The sequence below is a fragment of the Trifolium pratense genome, linkage group LG3 (genome assembly GCF_020283565.1).
Source record: "Trifolium pratense cultivar HEN17-A07 linkage group LG3, ARS_RC_1.1, whole genome shotgun sequence".
Classification (NCBI taxonomy): Eukaryota; Viridiplantae; Streptophyta; class Magnoliopsida; order Fabales; family Fabaceae; genus Trifolium; species Trifolium pratense.
In genome coordinates this window covers 45,843,470-45,864,610 of record NC_060061.1, presented here as the reverse complement: position 1 = coordinate 45,864,610, position 21,141 = coordinate 45,843,470, and the positions used below count along the sequence as shown (strand labels likewise).

At 32.3% G+C, this 21,141-nt stretch overlaps 1 protein-coding gene and 2 pseudogenes across 1 annotated transcript; all 3 read left to right on the top strand.

Moving 5' to 3' along the window:
• Positions 1–2,236: 2,236 nt before the first annotated feature.
• Positions 2,237–3,873, top strand: LOC123915236 (annotated as a pseudogene).
• A 2,034-nt stretch (positions 3,874–5,907) lies between these two features.
• Positions 5,908–16,989, top strand: LOC123916498 (annotated as a pseudogene).
• Positions 16,990–19,194: 2,205 nt separating this feature from the next.
• Positions 19,195–20,287, top strand: LOC123915235. The gene is made up of 3 exons (XM_045966376.1): positions 19,195–19,268; positions 19,561–19,654; positions 19,769–20,287. Exons 1-3 carry the CDS (start codon positions 19,195–19,197, stop codon positions 20,285–20,287), a joined length of 687 nt encoding a protein of 228 aa, XP_045822332.1.
• The last annotated feature ends 854 nt before the right edge of the window (positions 20,288–21,141 follow it).

Sequence of the window (21,141 nt, the reverse complement as noted above, 5' to 3'; positions counted from 1 at the left end):
TCTTAAAATCCTAAATTTTACTCCCCTATTTTATACTTTTTGGGATTTTACCCCTCCAAAATTCTGCAAAAAATCTACTTATGAGCTCCAACTTCAAAGCTTCACACAAAATTCAATTTTGATCAATAATTCATCAAACTAGTACCAAAATAATCGTAATCGAATTAAATTTTCATAGAATTAGGCCCAATTAAATTTGGAGTTACGTAGGGAGAGTATTTTTCGTATATAAATTATATTGTATAGTAAATGATGAAAAGAAGGAAATTACATATAGTAAATTATATTTTATAGTAAATTATATTATATTATATAGTAAATGATGAAAAGAAGGAAATTATATTATATAGTCTATATAAAAATAAATAATTATATTATATAGTAAATGATTTTTTTTTGGCGGCATTATATAATGATGAAAAGAAGGAAAAAATAATTTTTCATGTCATCTTCATCATGAGTGCTAATTGGGCTCTTCAACTCATCCGAGTGATTTTTGTCAAAAAAAAAATTCATCTAAGTGATATGAGTCATCACCCTGACGTTCTATATTTTCTTCGTGAATTTCTTCTAATTTACTTCCTCCTGTGCTTAATACAAGAGGAAGATTATTTTTTAATTCATTGAAAATATAATGTATCTACATTACATTTTCAATGAATTAAAAAATAATCTTCCTCTTATATTAAGGATTTGAGGGAGTATTTATCATCTTTTTTTGCTTAATTGTTGTCATGATCCTCTCTAATTTCCCTCCTTTTCTTATTCTTTTGATTTCCTTCTGCTACAGTCTTAGACTTTCCTTTCAAATTCACTTCATTTTGAAAGTCATGTGTTTCTAAAAATGAATTTCAACTTTAAGGGGAGGGGAGCAGAGGGGAGGGGAGGGAAATTTTTATAATAAGATGCATGTTTGGTTCATAAGATGAGAGGGGAGGGGAGGTAGGAGATTTTAATTAAATATATGTTTGGTTCACAAGAGAATGAGAGAGGTTTTATTATTCATTTACATTTTTATCCCTATGATCTTGTTTGATTTTTATTTAGTTAATATATCTATAATCTTACAATTTTAAAAATAAATATAAATATATCTATAATCTTACGACCACACATAATGCATATAAATAAAAATACATAATTTTTCAATGATGATCCATCTAATCCAATATAATATTTATAAAATTAAATTCTATACAAATGTACCTAATAATAATTTACTTATAAAAAAAATGTATCTAATAATATATTAATAAATATAAATAGATATAATAAAATAGTAACAGACCATAGAGTAAAACAATTTAGAGAAATAGAAGCAAATTAATTATAGAATATGTAAAAAATATAAACGGAACTAAATTGGCCTGAAAAAAAAAAAAACCTTTGAGCAGTAGCAAACATGTACGTAGTAGTACTGCGTAGTTATAAAACAAATACTATATTAAACAAAATGGTTTTTTTTAAAAAAAAAATAGCATACGTGATAATAAAATACCGTAACAAAAACTTGAAAAAAAAATTGAAAGTTAGAACCGTAAAAAATATGCAGACAAGTGATGAAAAATTGCACGTTAGAACCGTAAGAAATAATTTGTGATTGCACGGATAATTATGGCATTTAAAAATAATTATGAGGATAATTATGTCAATGTAATTAAAATTACAATAACACATCTCACTTCGCCTCTCATCCCCTCCAAATCCCCCGAATTTGGGGAAGCAAAAATTGAGTTTAGGAGGAATTTTGCTCCCCTCTCCCCTCATATCCCTTCCTAAAAATTGAACCAAACACAAAAAATTTAAACTATCCTCAGCTGATTCGTGTGATCATCGTATGAAAAATGTTCTACATCTTAAGCTGAAAAACAAACAAAAACAAAGGTTAAAAAAAGACCCAATCACTAAATAAGATTTCAAAAGTAGAGAGTCATAGAAAAATAACATAAAATCCTAAATATACATATAGAAACATTAATCTTCTTTTGAGTTTTATTGTGTGCACGTAAACTGTTTGATAAAAGTTCTTAACGGTTGTTAGCTCATATTTTGTCAATTTGATGTTTTCTGATGAACATGTGTGGGTGCACTGCTGCCAATGGGAAGATGCAGATATATGAATGTCTTTGTCGATTGAACCTCAGAAAGATCTAACTGCCGCATTAGTTCACTATATATGTTCTAAAATGTTTCAGTTGCATAGTTACTTGTAAAAAGTCACTGTACATGAAAAGTCATGTGTTGTAGGCTTGAATGTAAGTTTGAAAGATTACTTACTTAGGTCATATTTGCTAGTTTGAAAGATTACTTACTTAGGCTTGAATGTAAGTTCTAAAATGTTTCAGTTGCATAGTTACTTGTTCACATTTGTATATTGTATATTGTGAACTTTTCAATAAAAAGTTCAATTTCCCATCTACAAATGCTGAAAGTTTTGTTATTGCTTTCAGGTGCAGTGTATTGTGGAAATATGGACTGCGGAAGTGTATGTCCCGTTTACCCTTCTTATACGCATAGTATTATGAGTAAGGATGGGTGCACAGTTTCAGAAGAGTGCATTGAAGACGATGATAGTGAGGATGATTATGCGCATCCAGAAGCCTGCACATGAATAACTATGAGAATCATTATTTATTTTATTTTATTATGAGAATCATGATTTATTTTGTGTTTTTGTGATGATGTAATTGCAGTGTGGAATACAATGTTTCGTATGTGTACCACTCTTTGTTTGCATACTTTGACAGAGACAACGTACCTCTCAAGGGACTTGCCAAGTAATACACTTCATAAGATTCATTTTGTAGTTTTTTTTCTTCCAATTATTTGTCAATATGGGGTTTTGAATCATTCTTGTGTGATGTTTTTTGTGGTTAATAGGTTCTTTAAGGAATATAGTGATGAAGAAAGAGAGCATGCTATCAAATATCAGGTTGGTGTTACTTTATAAACATTTTAGAATTTACTTCAGAGTTATTGATATGAGAATAATTTTGATGCAGCTTTTTATGTGACTTTTAAGTTAGATAGGATTAAAGTGAAGTATCTTTGTGCATATGAATTATATCATATAGAAATTAACTGTTATTCTTAACATGGTATCATGAAACCAATCATGATTCTTTAGTTAAATTTTTTAGGATGTTTTGTGTTAAGTTTTTCTCTTATGATGGATATAGTAATGACTTATATTAATTTATGACTTTGATTTGTTTAGAATATTCGTGGTAGAAGAGTGGTGTTGTACCCTATTTTGAGTCCTCCCTCAGAATTTGATCACGTGGAATAGGGAGATGCTTTGTAATTGTATGAAGAGTCCTCTGTTTTGATTCTTCATATTGATTTCGATATAAACACAAACACGACACTGACACAAATACGTGGATTTCAATAATATTTAAATGCATGAAAGTGATTAAATGCTATCACATTCACATATGTTGGTGTCGTAACCATCACATGTTGGACACCAAACACGCCTTTGATGTGTAGTGTGTAGTTTCGGCGCTGCTTAAATGATATTTACATGTTCATAGTTTAAAACCTTTAATTATCGATGTTGACTCTAATTTTTCTATATTTCCCTTTTTTGTTTGATTTAGCTATGGTATTAGCACTGTCTTTGGAGAAGTTGGTGAATGAGAAACTTCTGAATCTTCAAAGTGTAAAGTAATCCCTGTTTCTCGCTTTTTCTGGATTGAATATTTCTTTTGCCATGCAATAAACATCTGTGTTACTGATATTGAAAGGCTAATCAGATTAACATATATTCTTCACAAATAACAGGTTGCTGATCGTAACAATGATCCTCAATTGGCTGACTTCATTGAGAGCGAGTTTTTGGATAGCGACGCAAGTTCCATTGGTTTTTGATGTAAGCAGGTTTTATAATTTTGCTTTTTAGAAATAAATCCCTTGTTTTTTTTGTTTTTTTTTTAGTTTTGGTGTATGGTGCTTAATGCTTATGTTGTTGTTTTGATTGATATGGTTATAGGGTGTGAAGGTTAATATGATAATGACAACTTATATAGAATCAAAATTAGGAATCTTATGTAAAAAGTCGTCAAAAACATTTTTCTGAAATGAAAATTCATAGTAAAACAAGAAACATGACTTGCATAAATAAACAAAAAATTACATCTGGAGATAATCGGAACCACTTGATGCTAGAACTAACAATCACTGCTATAACTGACACCTGAATCACATTAGGTGGTCTAATGGACCGAATACTGATGGTTAAAAAAAAACATATGAAAGCAGTGTCATGGAGTGAAGCCTATATGATGCACGACAGTAAAATAATCAATTTAAAATGTAGTATAAACTATAACCAACTACTTAGGTTTGGGGAAGAGCAAACAAAACCGTTGACCAAATCATAAAAGATGTAAAAGGAACTGTGTTGTGTGATTGATGCAAGTACAAAAGTATCCATTATACATTATGAATTATTTTACATTCAACTCAATTTTAATTAAAACTAAGGTAAATTCTAATATGGACCACTTCATCAAGTGGTCCATGGTGGATCAGTCATGAATAACATTATAACGAATACGAATTTTATAAAATTTACTGTTGGATTGAAAGTTTATATCATATAGATCATTCATAGAAAAATTTAGAAAAACTGAAAATCATTTGATATGTTATCGAGACACATCAAAATTAACGGTTTATTAAATAACGTGAATCTTGATGGGTCTCAATAATATATCAAATGATTTTCAAAAAAATTTAAATTTTTTTATGGATGATCTATACGATATAAACTTTCAATCAAACAGTGAATTTCGTAAAATTCATATGGCTTAATTAGTCTATTGGTCCCTTAAAGACATTTGAGGTTTTCCAATGGTCCCTTAAAGACATATATTTTTGCCATATTGGTCTTTTCCGTTAAATTTTAACTCCAAATATAACAAAAAATTCCAATGGTTAAAATTTTAAAAATTAATAAGGTTTTTGGTGGACCACTTACACTTAATGACATCCACAATTCAGTCTACTAAAACTAACGTTTTTTTGTAAAAAATTGACGGAAAGGACCAATTGAGAAACATATGTGTCTTTAAAGGACAAATTCGGGCCTTTTTTTCTTTAAGTGACCAAAAAACTAATTAACCCAATTCAAATTCGATAGATCACTTGTCCACAGTGGACCACTTATGAAGGTGGTCCACCATATCATTAACCTTAAAGTTATATGTATATTATTGACTCAAAATCACGATCTCAATAATTGCTTGATTGAAGCTAGCCTCTTGATCTGCACCTCTAAATCTTGACCGGTCATAGGGTCTAGGCACCTCGGATGTGCCAGATTTCTAATATGCATTTTAGTGAGTCCCATGTGTACGTAAGTATTAAATGTTTGAAGGGTTTTGTTAAAGAAATCAAAGAAAGTTTTGAAAAGAAAAGAATATTTTTTAAACTTTTGAGGAATTGACTGCACAAACTCTAATACCAAATTACTATTTTTGCATTTTTATAACCAGTGTCCGGGATACTGTTTAGCATTTTCCATGTTTGAATAACATTTTTGTTAAAATAATTCTGTCATAAAAAACTAAGACTATCAACAATGGTTTAAAGTTTAAACCCCCACCTTTTTCACTTCTCAATATTTCACATCATTTTTTTTTCTTCCACATAATAATTAAACTATTATTCAACTTTTACTCCTACGATGGTTTAGTTTAAACCAAATACTCTCTCTTCCAACTCACTTTCATATACCCCACATTCTTTATTCTTTATTTATATTATTTAATTTTGTATAATAATAATAATTATTATTTATATTTTTTTAAATAATGAATATTTTAATTTATATATTTAATACTTAAAATTATTATTAAAAAACTACTTGTATTAAAATAACTCTGTCATAAAAAACTATTTGTAGTAGAATAATGAATAGAGAGTAGGTGAGGAGAATATAATAAATGAAGTAAACAGAACCGTCTGTTGTGTGATTGTGTCAAAGGTTAGAGTCAAAAGCTCAAGTATCCTTCTCTTCTGCATCTATTATTTTCAACTGAGCTCGGCTGGTGGTGCATCTACTCGATCTAAGATAAGGTACGAGGCTTTTTCCATTCTAAATATGCATTAATCATATATCGTGTGGTGTTATTATGTCTTTTTAGATACTACTCAAAGTCTTCAATATATACTCTTATAACATATGTTAAAGAAATATAAAAATACTTCTCTTAAAATTTATGGAAATTTATGGTACATATACTATTTTCGATTGTTAAGATTATTATCAATATGATTATTGTTGGAAAAAAAAAATAGAATTCCATGTATATTATTATCTTACAAGTTGATCGATATTCAATAAAAACGGATAAACTGTTAATCTTGATCGGTCGTAATAACATATCAAACGATATTAAATTTTTGTAAAATTTAACATATATAATATAAACTTTCAATTCAAGAAAAAAAAATTTAAAAATTGTATTCATTGAAATATTATTTAGTGGTATAACATTAATTACTCAAATGTAACACTGATATAAATTAATTTGATCTCGCCTTTGTATAAAGAAAAGTAAGAGAGAGATAATTATCATCTTAGATCTAAAAATGATTAGAGTTATGATTAAGAAAGTTGAATAGTTTCAGGAGAACAAATAGACAAGAAAGTGGCATTTAAAGCAACTCTTAATCTTAACCATTGATTTAGATCTAGGTTGATGATTATCCCTCTCACCTTCACATTAGAAATAGAAAGTATTAATGTCAAAAAAAAAAAAAAAAGAAATAGAAAGTATTCATACTTGCAATTTTACTAAGAATATAAATTAAAAAAATAAGATATCATTTTAATATAATTTTTTTTTGACACACATCATTTTAATGTAATTAATTTTTTTAATGTTGATTTATGAAAAATAGAAATAAAGTTATTATTAATCATGCTTGTTGGGTAACGAGGGGGGAGTCTTATTGGTGGGATAAGTGTTGCGCTTAAAACATGTGCAAGTAACCACATGAATTGTTTAAGGCACCTTTTTCATTAAACAAACAAAATTAAATTTCAATCCATGAGCAAAAAGGAAACATTGTTTTTTTTTATGGGTCTTGTTAATATGTGCCCTTAGGGCACATGTTAAGATATACCAAAATAGAAATTCATCATTTAATGATATAAGAAATTTAATGCTTCAAAAGTCAAAATGCACAAATTAGCATTTAATAATTTCTATTTTTGCTTCCTTAACATGTGCCTTAAGGGCACAAGTTAACATTCTCCTTTTTTTATAAGCAAAATTATATTAATAAGGAGTACAAGGAGTATTCAATCCTTACAATACAAAATGAAGTTATAAAGCTTTAAATCAAAGACTTTGTAATTAACATAAAAGGTTACTACACCAATTGAAAAACGAGTAACCTGTTTTGCGCCCCGCTCTACCACTAAACCAAAGCCAAGAGATGAATTTGATTTGCTCAAGAATGGTAGAAAAAAGGAAACATTGTCATATCTTCAAAGTTGTAAACAAAATAATTAAAAAGTATTTAAAGATCAAATTTGACTTAATCCGTTACTTAAGTTAATACATTTTTTTTCTCTCACTATGACTTTAATGCTTGTCTATAAGTCAATAAGTAAGAGGTATCTGTTCATCCTCTACTTAACGGCAACAATAAAGCACCCCGACAGAGACCTCTCACCTGGCCCCGAAACAACCGGATAAAGCAGCCCAACCACCCCTTAATATTAAACTCTCATTGAATTTCACATCATTTCAACAATAAGAGTTTTAACTCATGGTGAGCTTAGTAAAACATATAACCAGAGATATAAGTTTACACATAGCTAACATCAATATCTGCTTAATCCAATGAATTTTCCTCTCTTCCTCACTCCTACTCAAACAAAAGACTTAGGGTCTGTTTGGTTCGGGGGTTTTGGAGGGGAGGGGAGGGGAGGTGAGGGAATATTTTATATTTTATGTGTTTGGTTCAATTTTTTGGAGGGGAGGGGAGGGAAGAGGAGGGGAGCAAAATACCTCATAAACTCATTTTTTGCATTCCCCCAAATTGGGGGGATTTGGAGGGGAGGGGAGGGGAGGTAAAATATGTTACTTAAATTTTTATTACATTTACAAAATTATCCTCGATCTTATTTTATAATTCCAAAATCAGCCTTATTTATTTCTCTATATCATATACTCCTATTTAGTGTATTGTTCTTTTATGATACAGTGCAACTTCATTCTTTTTGCTATTAACGTAACTAGTATTCGTCCTTTCATGCAATTTTTTTTTATCAATACCTGCAAATTTTTTTACGTATACGTACAGTAGTACTTGTTACGATATATACAGTAGTAATTATTAGAATGGTTGAGTTGCAATTCTTTTGCCTCTTTTTGTGATGATATGTTTATGTTTTTTCTTGTTTGTTTTTGTTTTATATTTTTTCTATTTCTTTGAATTATAAATTATAAATATATATATAAAAATTATTAGAGTTTAATTTTATAAATAAATATTTTATTAAGTTAGATGAATCATCAAAATAAAAAATTGTTACCAACTGATAATTTGATTTGCAGAGGTTTCGTGTCAATTGAGTTTTCGTATTTAATTATTTTTGAAGTGAATAACTTTAAAATTATAAGATTATTTATAAAGTGAATAATTTTAAAACTATAAGACTTTTGTAAAATAATAAGGATAAAAAAGTAATTTAGTTTTAAAATTCCTCCCCTCCCCTTCTGAACCAAACATACACGCAATTAAAATCCCTCCCCTCCCCTCTCCTTTTGTCTTTTGAACCAAACATATAAATAATTAAACTACCTCTCCTCCCTTCCCCTCCTCTCCCCTCCCCTTTATTAAAATCCCTCCCCTCCCCTCCCCTCCGTTGAACCAAACAAACCCTTAAATAGAGATTCAATAAAAGAAATAATATATGTCGGAGTCTTAAAGAAGAAAAGAAAGTAGACCGATAACGATGACAAAACAAATTTAAGTAACACAAGACGACCTCATTAACAAGTTCCAACACTTCCAACCAGAGAGCTTTTTTGGGATTCACTCAACCGCATCCGTCAACCAGACTCAGCCTGGCTGCGGAGCTAGACAAAAACATTAGGGGGGGCCATAATAGAGCTTGAAATTTCTTTGATGGTGACAATAAATATATATATATATATATATTATTGTAAAATTTGGCTGGGAAAAATTTCTTTTAATAACACATACTATTGTGTTTGAAAATTTCAAAAATGCTTAATGATAAGATATTTTGATTAATTTCCCATAAAAAAAGAATTGAATATTGAGATTAACTCATCCTTACAAAACAAGCTTATAAAGTGAGGATTGTCTCTACTATATAAACACACATTCAGAACATCTCGTAACTCATGTGGTACTCGTTTAACAACATATGCAATATTGCACATGTTCGACAAACCCTTTTTAAAAGTATAAAGTATTTTTGTTTTAATTAATAATAACAAATGATTCTATTATCAGGTTGCCTTTACGTGATGGCAGATATGATTGCGTTTTCCAGAACGTATGACCCTACCAGTTTTCTTGCAAATATAATTGTGATTGTTGTGACCGTTGCAACTGCGGCAGCGGCTATATATTTGGCAAGACCTCTCTTTCCACAAGTAAGAGACAAAATGAAGACAAGCTTTAATCACTTTCAAGGATGGTTGCTATTGTGGGGACAATATCTTTTCCGCAACCAAATTGTAGAGAAGATAAAGGCAATGGGAAGAGTCATAGGCAAAAACAAAGATATTGAACAATTTTCTCATCTTGATTCACTACCAGGTATTCAGTATGAATTATCTGAAGACTTCGTTTATTTCAGATCAACAAAAAAGGCTTATGATGAACTCTTTGAGACACTTGAGGATGACTCCATCCATATGACCATATGATAGGATTGTATGGAGAGGGTGGATGTGGAAAAACAACTCTTGTAACTGAAGTTGGCAAGAAGGCTGAGGATTTGGAAATGTTTGATAAGGTTATATCAATCACCGTGGAGCGAACTCCAAATATTAGAGACATTCAAGGACAAATTGCAGATATGTTAAAATTGAAACTGGTTCAAGAAAGTGAAAGGGGAAGAGCACAACGTTTATGGATTAGTTTAAAACAAAAGAAGCGAATTCTTATCATAGTAGACAGTGTATGGAGAGAGTTCAAATTGAAGGATATTGGGATTCACTTAGATGATGTTATCAAGAAAACTTGGAAGATCCTCATAACAACTCGTCATCAGCGTGTTTGTACATCAATGAACTGTCAAAATAAGATTCATTTGGAGCTCTTGTCTGAAGATGAGTCTTGGAATTTATTCCAAAAGTTTGCAAGAATTGATGACAAATACTCCAAGATATTGGATGATGTGCCACGAAAAATATGCAAAGAATGTATGGGACTTCCCATAGCAATCAAAATTGTGGGGTCATTATTCAAAGAAAGGAAGGAAATTGAGTGGAAGCAGGCGTTTCAGAAGTTAAGGGATTCAAAGACATCTGATGATGAAGATAATGCTACTTTATGCGTTAAATTAAGCTATGATTATTTGCCAACGCACAAAGCAAAACAAATCTTTCTATTGTGCGCTCTTTTTCCAGAAGAATATCACATCCCAACAGAAGATTTGGTGAGGTATGCACTTGGACTGGGTGTGAGAGAAATATCATCGTTACAGTCAATGAGGAGCTCAATCAGCACAGTCATAAAAGAACTTCTAGATTCTTGTTTGCTCACACGTGGTTCCGTGAAGATGGATAACGTGGTTCGTGATGCAGCCTTATGGATTGCAAATAGATCAGATGATTGCAAAATCTTGGTAAACGTTGACAAACCACTTAGCACTGTGGCAGACGATAACATGATAAGAGATTGTTTTGCAGTATCTTCATGGTGGTACAATGAAAATCCCTCTTTTTGTCAATTATATGCTCCAAATCTTAAAATTCTATTGATAAATATTAATGCTCATGATAGATCACTGAATTCCTTGGATTTATCACATTTAACATTTGAAGGAATACAAGGGCTTGAGGTATTTTCTATAACCATCAATTACAAAATAGTACCAATATCATTTCCGCCATCAATCCAATTGTTGACAAATGTTCGAACTCTGCGCCTAAATGGATTGACATTTGGTGACATTTCTTTCATAACAAGCTTAACAAGACTAGAGGTTCTTGACTTGAGACGTTGTGAGTTCAACGAGCTTCCTATCGAAATAGGAAATTGCATAAGCCTAAAGTTGCTAGATTTGTCAGAATGTGATATTTTTGAAACAAACTACAATGGAGCAATAGGAAAATGTTCACAGCTAGAGGAGTTATATGCTTCAAAATGCTACCCAGACGAGTATGTTCATGAGATCATTCTGGATATTGGTATTCTTCCGAATCTACAAAGGTTTGTACTTGGTGATCCAATCATTCCAGAAAGCACTAAATCTGTACAATTAAGTGATTTCAATATCTCAAAGTTGAGTAAATCCAACAAAAATATTCTGCAAATAGCTGAAACTATTTCTTTATTTGGTCTCCATGGAGGAAGTAAAAATATCATCCCAGATATGGCTGGAGGCTTAGGAGGCATGAATAATTTGTCTACTCTTCATCTCACTTCTTGTGAAGAGATAGAATGCATCTTCAATGCAACCTGTGATTTCAAGGAAGATGATTTGATTCCAAGGTTGGTCGAGTTACGCCTTAAGTCTATGTTTAACTTGAGAGAACTGTGTCATGGTTCACCTCCGCAAGTATTACATTACTTTGAAAGACTAGAACTACTTGTCATAGATGGTTGCCCGCAATTACAGATCATATTTCAATCAGAATGTAAATTGCGAAATCTTAAGATCCTCAGCTTATCATATTGCAAGACCGATGAAGTACTCTTTTCAGAATCAGTTGCTCAAAGTATGCAGCAACTAGAACAACTAACAATAGTAGGCTGCAATCAACTGAAGCATATAATTTCTTCAAGTGGAAGCGATCATGGTGGTTTTAATATAGGTGAAGAAATAATTCCAACTCCAATGAACTCTCCCTTTTTGATGAGCAAACTAAGGGATATTGACATTGTTAATTGTAAGCGTTTAGAATCGATATTTACAATTTGTTATGTCGAAGGACTTGCACAATTGCAAAATATGAGTATAAAAAAGGCTCCTAAGCTAGAATATGTGTTTGGTGACTGTGATCATGAATGCCTTTCATCACACCAAAACCATGTCATGCTGCCTCATTTGGAAGATCTCAACCTGATTGATCTTGACAATCTCACTGGGATGTGTCCAGAGAGTTGTCAAGCAAAGTGGCCATCTCAGTCTTTGAGGAAACTAACCATAGAGTTTTGCCCAAAATTGGCTATACCATGGTTTAATTTGAATGAAGTGAGTACTCGTATTGAAATGTTTTATAGTTTTGTGGCATTTATATTTTATATTATTTTCCTTCTACCGATTTCAATATTATTTGGTTATTTACCTTTGGATATTCCCTTTCAGATTTGGAGTCTCCAATGTCTTCAGAGTTTAACATTGGCTGATTGTGAAGAATTGAAATGTTTGTTCTCTATGGAAAAACATAGAAACCTACCAGAGTTGATGTACCTTTCTGTTTCTGATTGTCAAGAATTGGAACAAATTGTTGCCGCAAATGAAGAACTCGTGGAGCTTCCTAATGCTGAATTGTATTTTCCAAAGCTAAAACAAATAACAGTCTTCAACTGCCACAAGTTGAAAAGCCTTTTCCCGTTTTTCATGGTTACAATGCTTCCACAATTAAGCACTCTTCGCTTATCACATGCTACTCAACTTCAAGAGGTTTTTAGGCATAGTCAAGGAGACAGCATTATGAATGAAAGGGAAATTGTTCTTCCGGACTTGACAGAGATAACACTGGCCGATCTACCAAATTTTTTAGATATTTGCCATGGTTGTAAGTTACATGCCGTTAAACTTCAAAAACTCAGCATATCTAACTGTCCCGAAACTGCTTCAAGCTTAAGAATAATTCAGGTGACTTTTCTTCCTTGCTAACTAGGAGTACTAACAAATTTTTTCTTTATATTGACTATTTTTCTTCATTTTTTATTGCCGAAATTATTTAGTTTATTGTTTGGATAGTGAGATAGAAAACTAATCAAAACTAAGGTCTTAAATTGTGTTAGCTAAGAAAATGATCAAACCATGAAATTGTATATGCTATTGCTAAGTATATATCCTGAAACTGAGACAATTGGTTATTAATATACTGTTCATTCCTCAATAATCAAAATAGAATTAGGTGTGGGAGTTAATAACAGCAACATAATTAAAGTATTTTTATAATTTGCAAATGTTGGAACACAATTTCACTCGATGAATCACACACACACAAAACTGGTAGCTGCGGCACGAGCCAATGAGCCTAAACTGGAAACAGAAAATTGTGAAACTATGAACTCAGAAATTGATCAACAATGGAGGAGTGGTTTTGAAGAAGGAGAAGAATATAGAGAATACACTTTAGGGAAAGTTTGTTTTCTTTATTCATACAACACAATGAATCAATTACAATAGATGTAAGTGCTTTATATAGCTATAATACTTGCACCCTAAGTTACACACTTGTAACTTCTAACAAACTCCCTAATTATTAGCTAACTAATAACCACTAACTAACACTCTAACTAACTTTTATCTAGTTAGTTACACATAACAAAACACCTAAAAACAAGCTATTGCTTGTAACACAAGTAAAACTGCAGCATATGAATTATAAACTAACAGCACATTCAATAAATAACTCAAATAGATTATTTGACTGTACCTGATGTGAAGGATAGTTCTTCTGCTGACCAAAGTTTTGATTTTGTTTTTGATAAGAATGAAACTGAAGAAGCAGAGTATGTGGAAGAGCCATTTGAACCCAACTTTGCACGGGACAAAGGAAAAAGAAAAGAAAATAATTTTGATTTTGCTGTTGATAAGGATGAAACTGAAGAACCATGGTATATGGAAGAAGAAGAAGAAGAAGAAGAAGAAGAACAATACAGAACCATGGTATAAATAAGCAGTCCTTGTTTTGCAAGTCTTTGTATTATTCAGTCACTCACTAATTATTATTCACTACACAACACAGCTAGCGATGGCAGATTCTGTTGATGTCACTACTCACGATGTTCTCTCCATTCTCTCTTCTCCCGGTACACATTTTCTTCGCAAAAACAACGCTGATCAGGTAATTCCTTTTCTTCTTAGCTTTTTTCTTTTTTATTTTATTTTATTTTATTTTAAGGTTTTTAAGTATTTGATTAACCAATTTTTAACAAGATTATTCAATTATAATTTTGCTTCTGAAATTGTGGAGATACTAAAATTTTGGGACTAAAGTGAAACTGATTCTCTGCTTATGCTGTTTCTGAATGATCAATTGGTATTCATTGCAGCGTATATGTAATTAAGTGCTAATCTTCAGTCAGATGCTGAATTAAGACAACATTGTTTTGGATTAAGTTATTTTTTATTATGTATTTGTTGTTGAAATGCAAAAAGAAAAATTGGAAAATAAAATAAGGATTTTTTTTAAGACTGTGGTACCCAGGACCGATTATTCCGAAGGACACCAATCCCAGCGTCCACTAGCGAGAACGACAGAACCCACTCTGTAAGGATTATATATGGTGAATTGAGAAATCATCGGTTGTTTCGTTCTTAATATAAGTAGTGGTGATTCATTTTGTTCGATTGAAGTTATTATTATTACATTGAATAAGTTGATTAAACTTTCTTGTAGTTGAATATAGCATTTTATTCAATTGAATTAAGTTTACTAACTTTAATTTAGTGTTCTTTTATTTGGCATTGTATGTGGCCTATGAGAGATGATTGTTTCAAGTGGTAATTTTATTTATACTCATTCCAAGGGAACATTGTGGTGCTATTTCTTATATTTTGGAATTCACAGGTTGGAATTGATAGTTTGAAGGGGAAGAAAATCGGTTTCTATTTTTCAGCTTCATGGTGTGGTCCGTGTCAAAGATTCACTCCAATATTGGCAGAGGTGTACAATGAACTCTCTCCAAACGGTGACTTTGAGGTTGTTTTTGTCTCAGCTGATGAAGATGAGGAGGCCTTTAAGAATTACTTTTCCAAGATGCCGTGGTTGGCTATCCCATTTTCTGATACAGAGACACGCAACAGCCTTGATGAATTGTTTCATGTAAATGGCATTCCTCATCTTGCATTGCTTGATGAAACTGGGAAAGTTATTACTGAAGATGGAGTTGACATTATCCGTGATTATGGAGCTGAAGGATACCCTTTCACATCGGAAAGGGTCCAAGAGTTGAAAGATCAAGAAGAGGAAGCTAAGAGGAACCAGTCCTTGAGATCTCTATTGGTATCTCGTTCCCGTGACTTTGTGATATCATCCGATGGAAACAAAGTAAGCTAGTAACATAACTCTGTATGATATAGTAGTTTCCTTTACTTATTATCTAGTTGTTTGCTACAAATCATGTGGTTCATTTATGACCTTTCCCTTTACACAGATACCTATTTCTGAGCTTGAGGGAAAGACAGTTGGTCTGTATTTCTGTGCGACTTCAAACAGATCATGCGCGTTATTTTCTCAAAAGCTTAAGGACGTTTACAAGAAGCTGAAGGAAAAAGGGGAGAACATCGAGGTTGTGTTTATACCCTTAGATGATGAGGAAGAGTCATTGAAGAAAGAGTTAGAAAGTTTGCCTTGGTTATCCTTGCCTATCAAGGACAAAACCTGTGCAAAACTAATTCAATACTTTGAGCTCTCAGAACTCCCGACTTTAGTTATTATTGGGCCAGATGGGAAAACTCTTCATCCTAATGTCGCTGAGGCCATTGAAGATCATGGAATTGATGCATATCCGTTCACTCCTGAAAAGTTTGCCGAACTCGATGAAATAGCAAAGGCTAAAGAAGCAATTCAAACTCTTGAGTCAGTTTTGGCGTCTGGGGATCAAGACTTTGTCATTAAGAATGGCGGGGAGAAGGTAAAACTTCTTATCAAGTAAATTTACTGAATTATGTTGAGTGATTCCCTCATTTTAATGCGATATTAACCAGTTAGCATTTATCCTCGTTTCAGATTCCAGTGTCAGAATTAGAGGGGAAGACTGTCCTCCTCTACTTCTCAGCCCACTGGTGTCCTCCATGCCGAACATTTCTTCCAAAACTCATTGATGCATACCATAAGATTAAGGCACAAGACAAGGATGCACTTGAAGTCGTTTTCCTCTCAAGCGACAGAGATCAAGACTCTTTTGATGAATTCTTTGCAGGAATGCCATGGTTGGCACTTCCCTTTGGTGATTCAAGGAAAGAAATCCTGAGTAGCAAATTCAAGGTATTTGGAATCCCCATGCTTGTTGCGATTGGACCAAGTGACCGGACTTTCACCAAAGAAGCTCTAGATCTGATTGGGCTATATGGGGCAGATGCATATCCTTTCACTGAGGAGAGAATTAAAGAAATAGAGGCAAAAAATGATGACATTGCAAAGGGGTGGCCTGAGAAGGTGACACATGAAACACATGAGCACGAGCTTTGTATTATCGCGCCGTAGTATTTATTATTGTGATGATTGCAATAAAGAGGGACATATTTGGTCATACTTCTGTGAAGAATGTGACTATGATCTCCATCCAAATTGTGCACTAGGAGACAAAGGAAGCGTAAATGGTACCAAGGAAGAAGAGAAGCCCAAAGATGGATGGGTTTGTGATGGAGATGTCTGCACCAAAGCCTGAACTCTGATTGTTGTATTTTGGTGACTACTTTTTATAGTCATTTTCGTGTGATCGTAGTTCTAATATGGTTTGTGATGCATAAAATAATTTGAATGTTTTGCTATTGTCATGTGGATGATATCTTTAATGTGTGATTTAATCTTGTGCATGAATCAGCAGGCCAAAAGTTATGGTTTTTCTTCTTCCCAATCACTTTATCTTAATCTTGACCATTGCTTCCAAATGTAGAAGCTTGCAAATTTGAATTAAGTGCTACTACATGAACAACAATTTAAAATTTGAAAAGCTTCTATGAAAAGAGAAAGCATAAACACAAAAGTACATCTTTTTAATTCTTTCAATGTCAGCAATCACCTAGTAAAACAATGGTTGTACTTTGATGGAGAGTATTGAAGAGGGAGAGGGTGTGTCGTGTCCAAGAGCTCCAAGATAGATGCTCTTACTTTTCCTCCTAAAAAAGCAATTAAAAGAGCCAACTATGTAAAGAACATAGGGAATATATATATGTATTTTTATAAGAAAACTAATAAAAAAGCAAAGTGATTTGTGATTAAAATTGCAACTCATATAATGAAAACTAAAATTTTATACGATAACACAATTAAAATAAAATATGATACATCATTTCAATAAAAATTATTTTAATTCTGAACAACTTTTTTTGTTTTTACACATATATAATATTGAATATAACCATATCGTAAAAAGTATTTAACAATGTATTTTAATCGAATGTGTGATTATACTTATCACAATTATTATTTTTAATTTATAAAAATATTTTAATTATATATTTTAATCGAACCCGTACAGGTTTACCTAGTAACAAGTAATGGGTACTTTCAAGTTTTCAAAGAAACCATCAAAATCCATGCATCTTCTTTTTGGATTTTTTATGAACTTAGATTAGGAAGACATACCCTTAATTATGGTAGAATTATTTACTAAAGAAATTAGGGATAGTGTCCCACTAATATAAAACAGCAATAACATTACCATGAAAGACAAGTCTATCTTCACAAGTATTGTCCTTTAAGTAAATGAAAATAAAAGACATCCTTTGCATAAAACATAACCACTTTTGCCATCTAGTTCTAAGGTTTCGAAGAGACAATTTTATTTTATTTTTTTTACAAATCGAAGAGACAATGTTGGTCAACTAATTATCCAATATATAGTACATCTAGTGTATAGTGGATTATATATTACTTGTATTTAAAGTTACCCTAATACTTCACTCTCTTTCTAAATGAAGTATTATCCTAGAAATTAACGGTAAATGTTAGAAATAATATAAAACCATTGATATGACTCTATCATAACACCTTAAGGTTTTGAGATAATTGGTTATTTGACATGGTATCAGAGCCTCTATGACTAAGTGGTCTAGAGTTCGATCTCCGCTCCCCTCACTTTCTAATGAGAAAGTGGAATTTAAGCATATGGTAAGTGAAGAAATAATTCCAACTCCAATGAACTCTCCCTTTTTGATGAGCAAACTAGTGGATATTGACATTGTTAATTGTAAGCGTTTAGAATCGATATTTACAATTTGTTATGTCGAAGGACTTGCACAATTGCAAAATATGAGTATAAAAAAGAGTGCAGCTTTGCTCCTTTTCTAGAGGTTGCTTTTATTCCTTTCCCTTGCATGATTGACATGTGGCAGTTAAATATTCAATGGTTGTGACTTGTGATTAAAAACCTCACAACAGTGTTACGCTGGTAACCAAGGGTTATGCACTTACGCTGGTAAAAAAAAAACTATCCCTGATGAACCGCCGACTCCCATCACCGTCATGTCCACCACTCCGTCACAGTGCCTCCAACACAACTGTGTTCTTGTTCAGTTGTTCTCCTCTCTCTCTCTCTCTCTCTGTCTCTCTCTCTCTCTCTCTCTCTCTCAAGGAACAGATCGAAAAAGACAAGATTTTCAGGACTACAATATTTGTTCTTAGTCCTCTTCTTTGTTCTTGATTCAATTTTCTTCGAATCCTTTTTGACGAACTTTGAAATGATTATTTGAAATTTTAATTTGAGAACGGCTTCCCAATTTTAGTTAGTCACGCAGACACACACAATCGTACAAGTACAATACCAAACAATACACTCTACTCCACAAATCTATTTTTTATGAAAAAGAACAACATAAACACCACTTCAATTCACTAATGTTAAATTCCATGACCAGATTTTTTATTCTGCATCCTTCAACAATTGATTACATCTACCATATGTTGAGTCCTACAATTGAAAAAGAGGGGCGCGAGATGAAGAGAGACAAAGGTGAGAGAGAGCAATACGATTTTCAGAGATTGGTTTTGTCTCGCGCAATTTGTAGATGAGGCGAGACACAGCGGCGACGACGAGAATCTGCGACGGAGATACGCCACGATGGCGGCCGGTGCATCGAGAGAAAGTGGAGAGGCGTCGAGGAGAAAGAAGAAGATGGAGCATGTTTTTGCTCAGTTCTCAATTCCTGTAGTTTTGCTTTTCTGTAGTTTTGATTCTTGCTATCTTTTGATCTCAGTCATTTGATATATTTTTGCCACATGTCAATGATCTGCGTAGTGAAAAGGAATAAAAGGAGCTTCAAGAAAAGGAGCAAAGCTGCACCTATAAAAAAGGCTCCTAAGCTAGAACATGTGTTTGGTGAATGTGATAATGAATGCCTTTCATCACACCAAAACCATGTCATGCTGCCTCATTTGGAAGATCTCAACCTGATTGATCTTGACAATCTCATTGGGATGTGTCCAGAGAGTTGTCAAGCAAGTGGCCATCTCAGTCTTTGAGGAAACTAACTATAGAGTTTTGCCCAAAATTGGCTATACCATGGTTCAATTTGAATGAAGTGAGTACTTGTATTGAAATGTTTTATAGTTTTGTGGCATTTATATTTTATATTATTTTCCTTCTACCGATTTCAATATTATTTGGTTATTTACCTTTGGATATTCCCTTTCAGATTTGGAGTCTCCAATGTCTTCAGAGTTTAACATTGGCTGATTGTGAAGAATTGAAATGTTTGTTCTCAATGGAAAAACATAGAAACCTACCAGAGTTGATGTACCTTTCCCTTTCTGATTGTCAAGAATTGGAACAAATTGTTGCCGCAAATGAAGAACTCGTGGAGCTTCCTAATGCTGAATTGTATTTTCCAAAGCTAAAACAAATAACAGTCTTCAACTGCCACAAGTTGAAAAGTCTTTTCCCGTTTTTCATGGTTACAATGCTTCCACAATTAAGCACTCTTCGCTTATCACATGCTACTCAACTTCAAGAGGTTTTTAGGCATAGTCAAGGAGACAGCATTATGAATGAAAGGGAAATTGTTCTTCCGGACTTGACAGAGATAACACTTGCCGATCTACCAAATTTTGTAGATATTTGTCATGGTTGTAAGTTACATGCCGTTAAACTTCAAAAACTCAGCATATCTAACTGCCCCAAAAATGTTTTAAGCTTAAGAATAATATTCAGGTGACTTTTCTTCCTTGCTAACTAGGAGTACTAACAAAATTTTGTCTTCATTATATTGACTATTTTTCTTTATTTTTTATTGCAGAAATTATATATTTAGTTCATTGTTTGGATAGTGAGATAGAAAACTAATCAAAACTAAGGTCTTAAATTGTTTAAGCTAAGAAAATTGTCAAACCATGAAAGTGTATGCTATTGCTAAGTATATATCCTGAGTCTGACACAATTGTGTTCATTGCTCAGTAATCGAAATAATTAAAGTAGTTTTATAGTAAGAAAGGTCAGGTGAAAGAAACTTGGTTGAAAAGTCTTTGGAGACATATTCAGCATAAATGAATGCCCAAAAACTTCTCAAAGCTTGAGACACTAACTCAGGTGACTCTTATTATCCAAAAGTACCAACACAAATTCTCTTCAATATATTGAATTTTTTTTTTTTATTTTTTAAAAATAATTATTTTGTTCAATGTTTGATAGTATGTTAAGCAAACTAACTGAAGTTTCGTTTTGAATTAGGCGATATGTTAACATGATCCTTGCTAACGTGTAGCCAGTGGCGGAGCCAGAAATGGTATTAAGCCCGGGCACAATTTTAACCACAAATGCACAAATATTTATTGGTTTAAGGTTTTCGAATCGATCGGAAGATTTTAAACTAATAATATATATTATTTATATACTGAAATTATAATAAAAGTAATGAATTTTAAGATTTTCATCTAAATATTTGATTCATAATAATTACATAAGTAAAAGTCATAAACTCCCCACAATCCTACATATAAAAGAAAGTAGAATTACAACATATTTTACATATTTGAGATTAACACAAAAGAATAATACATTTGGGCACTTTAC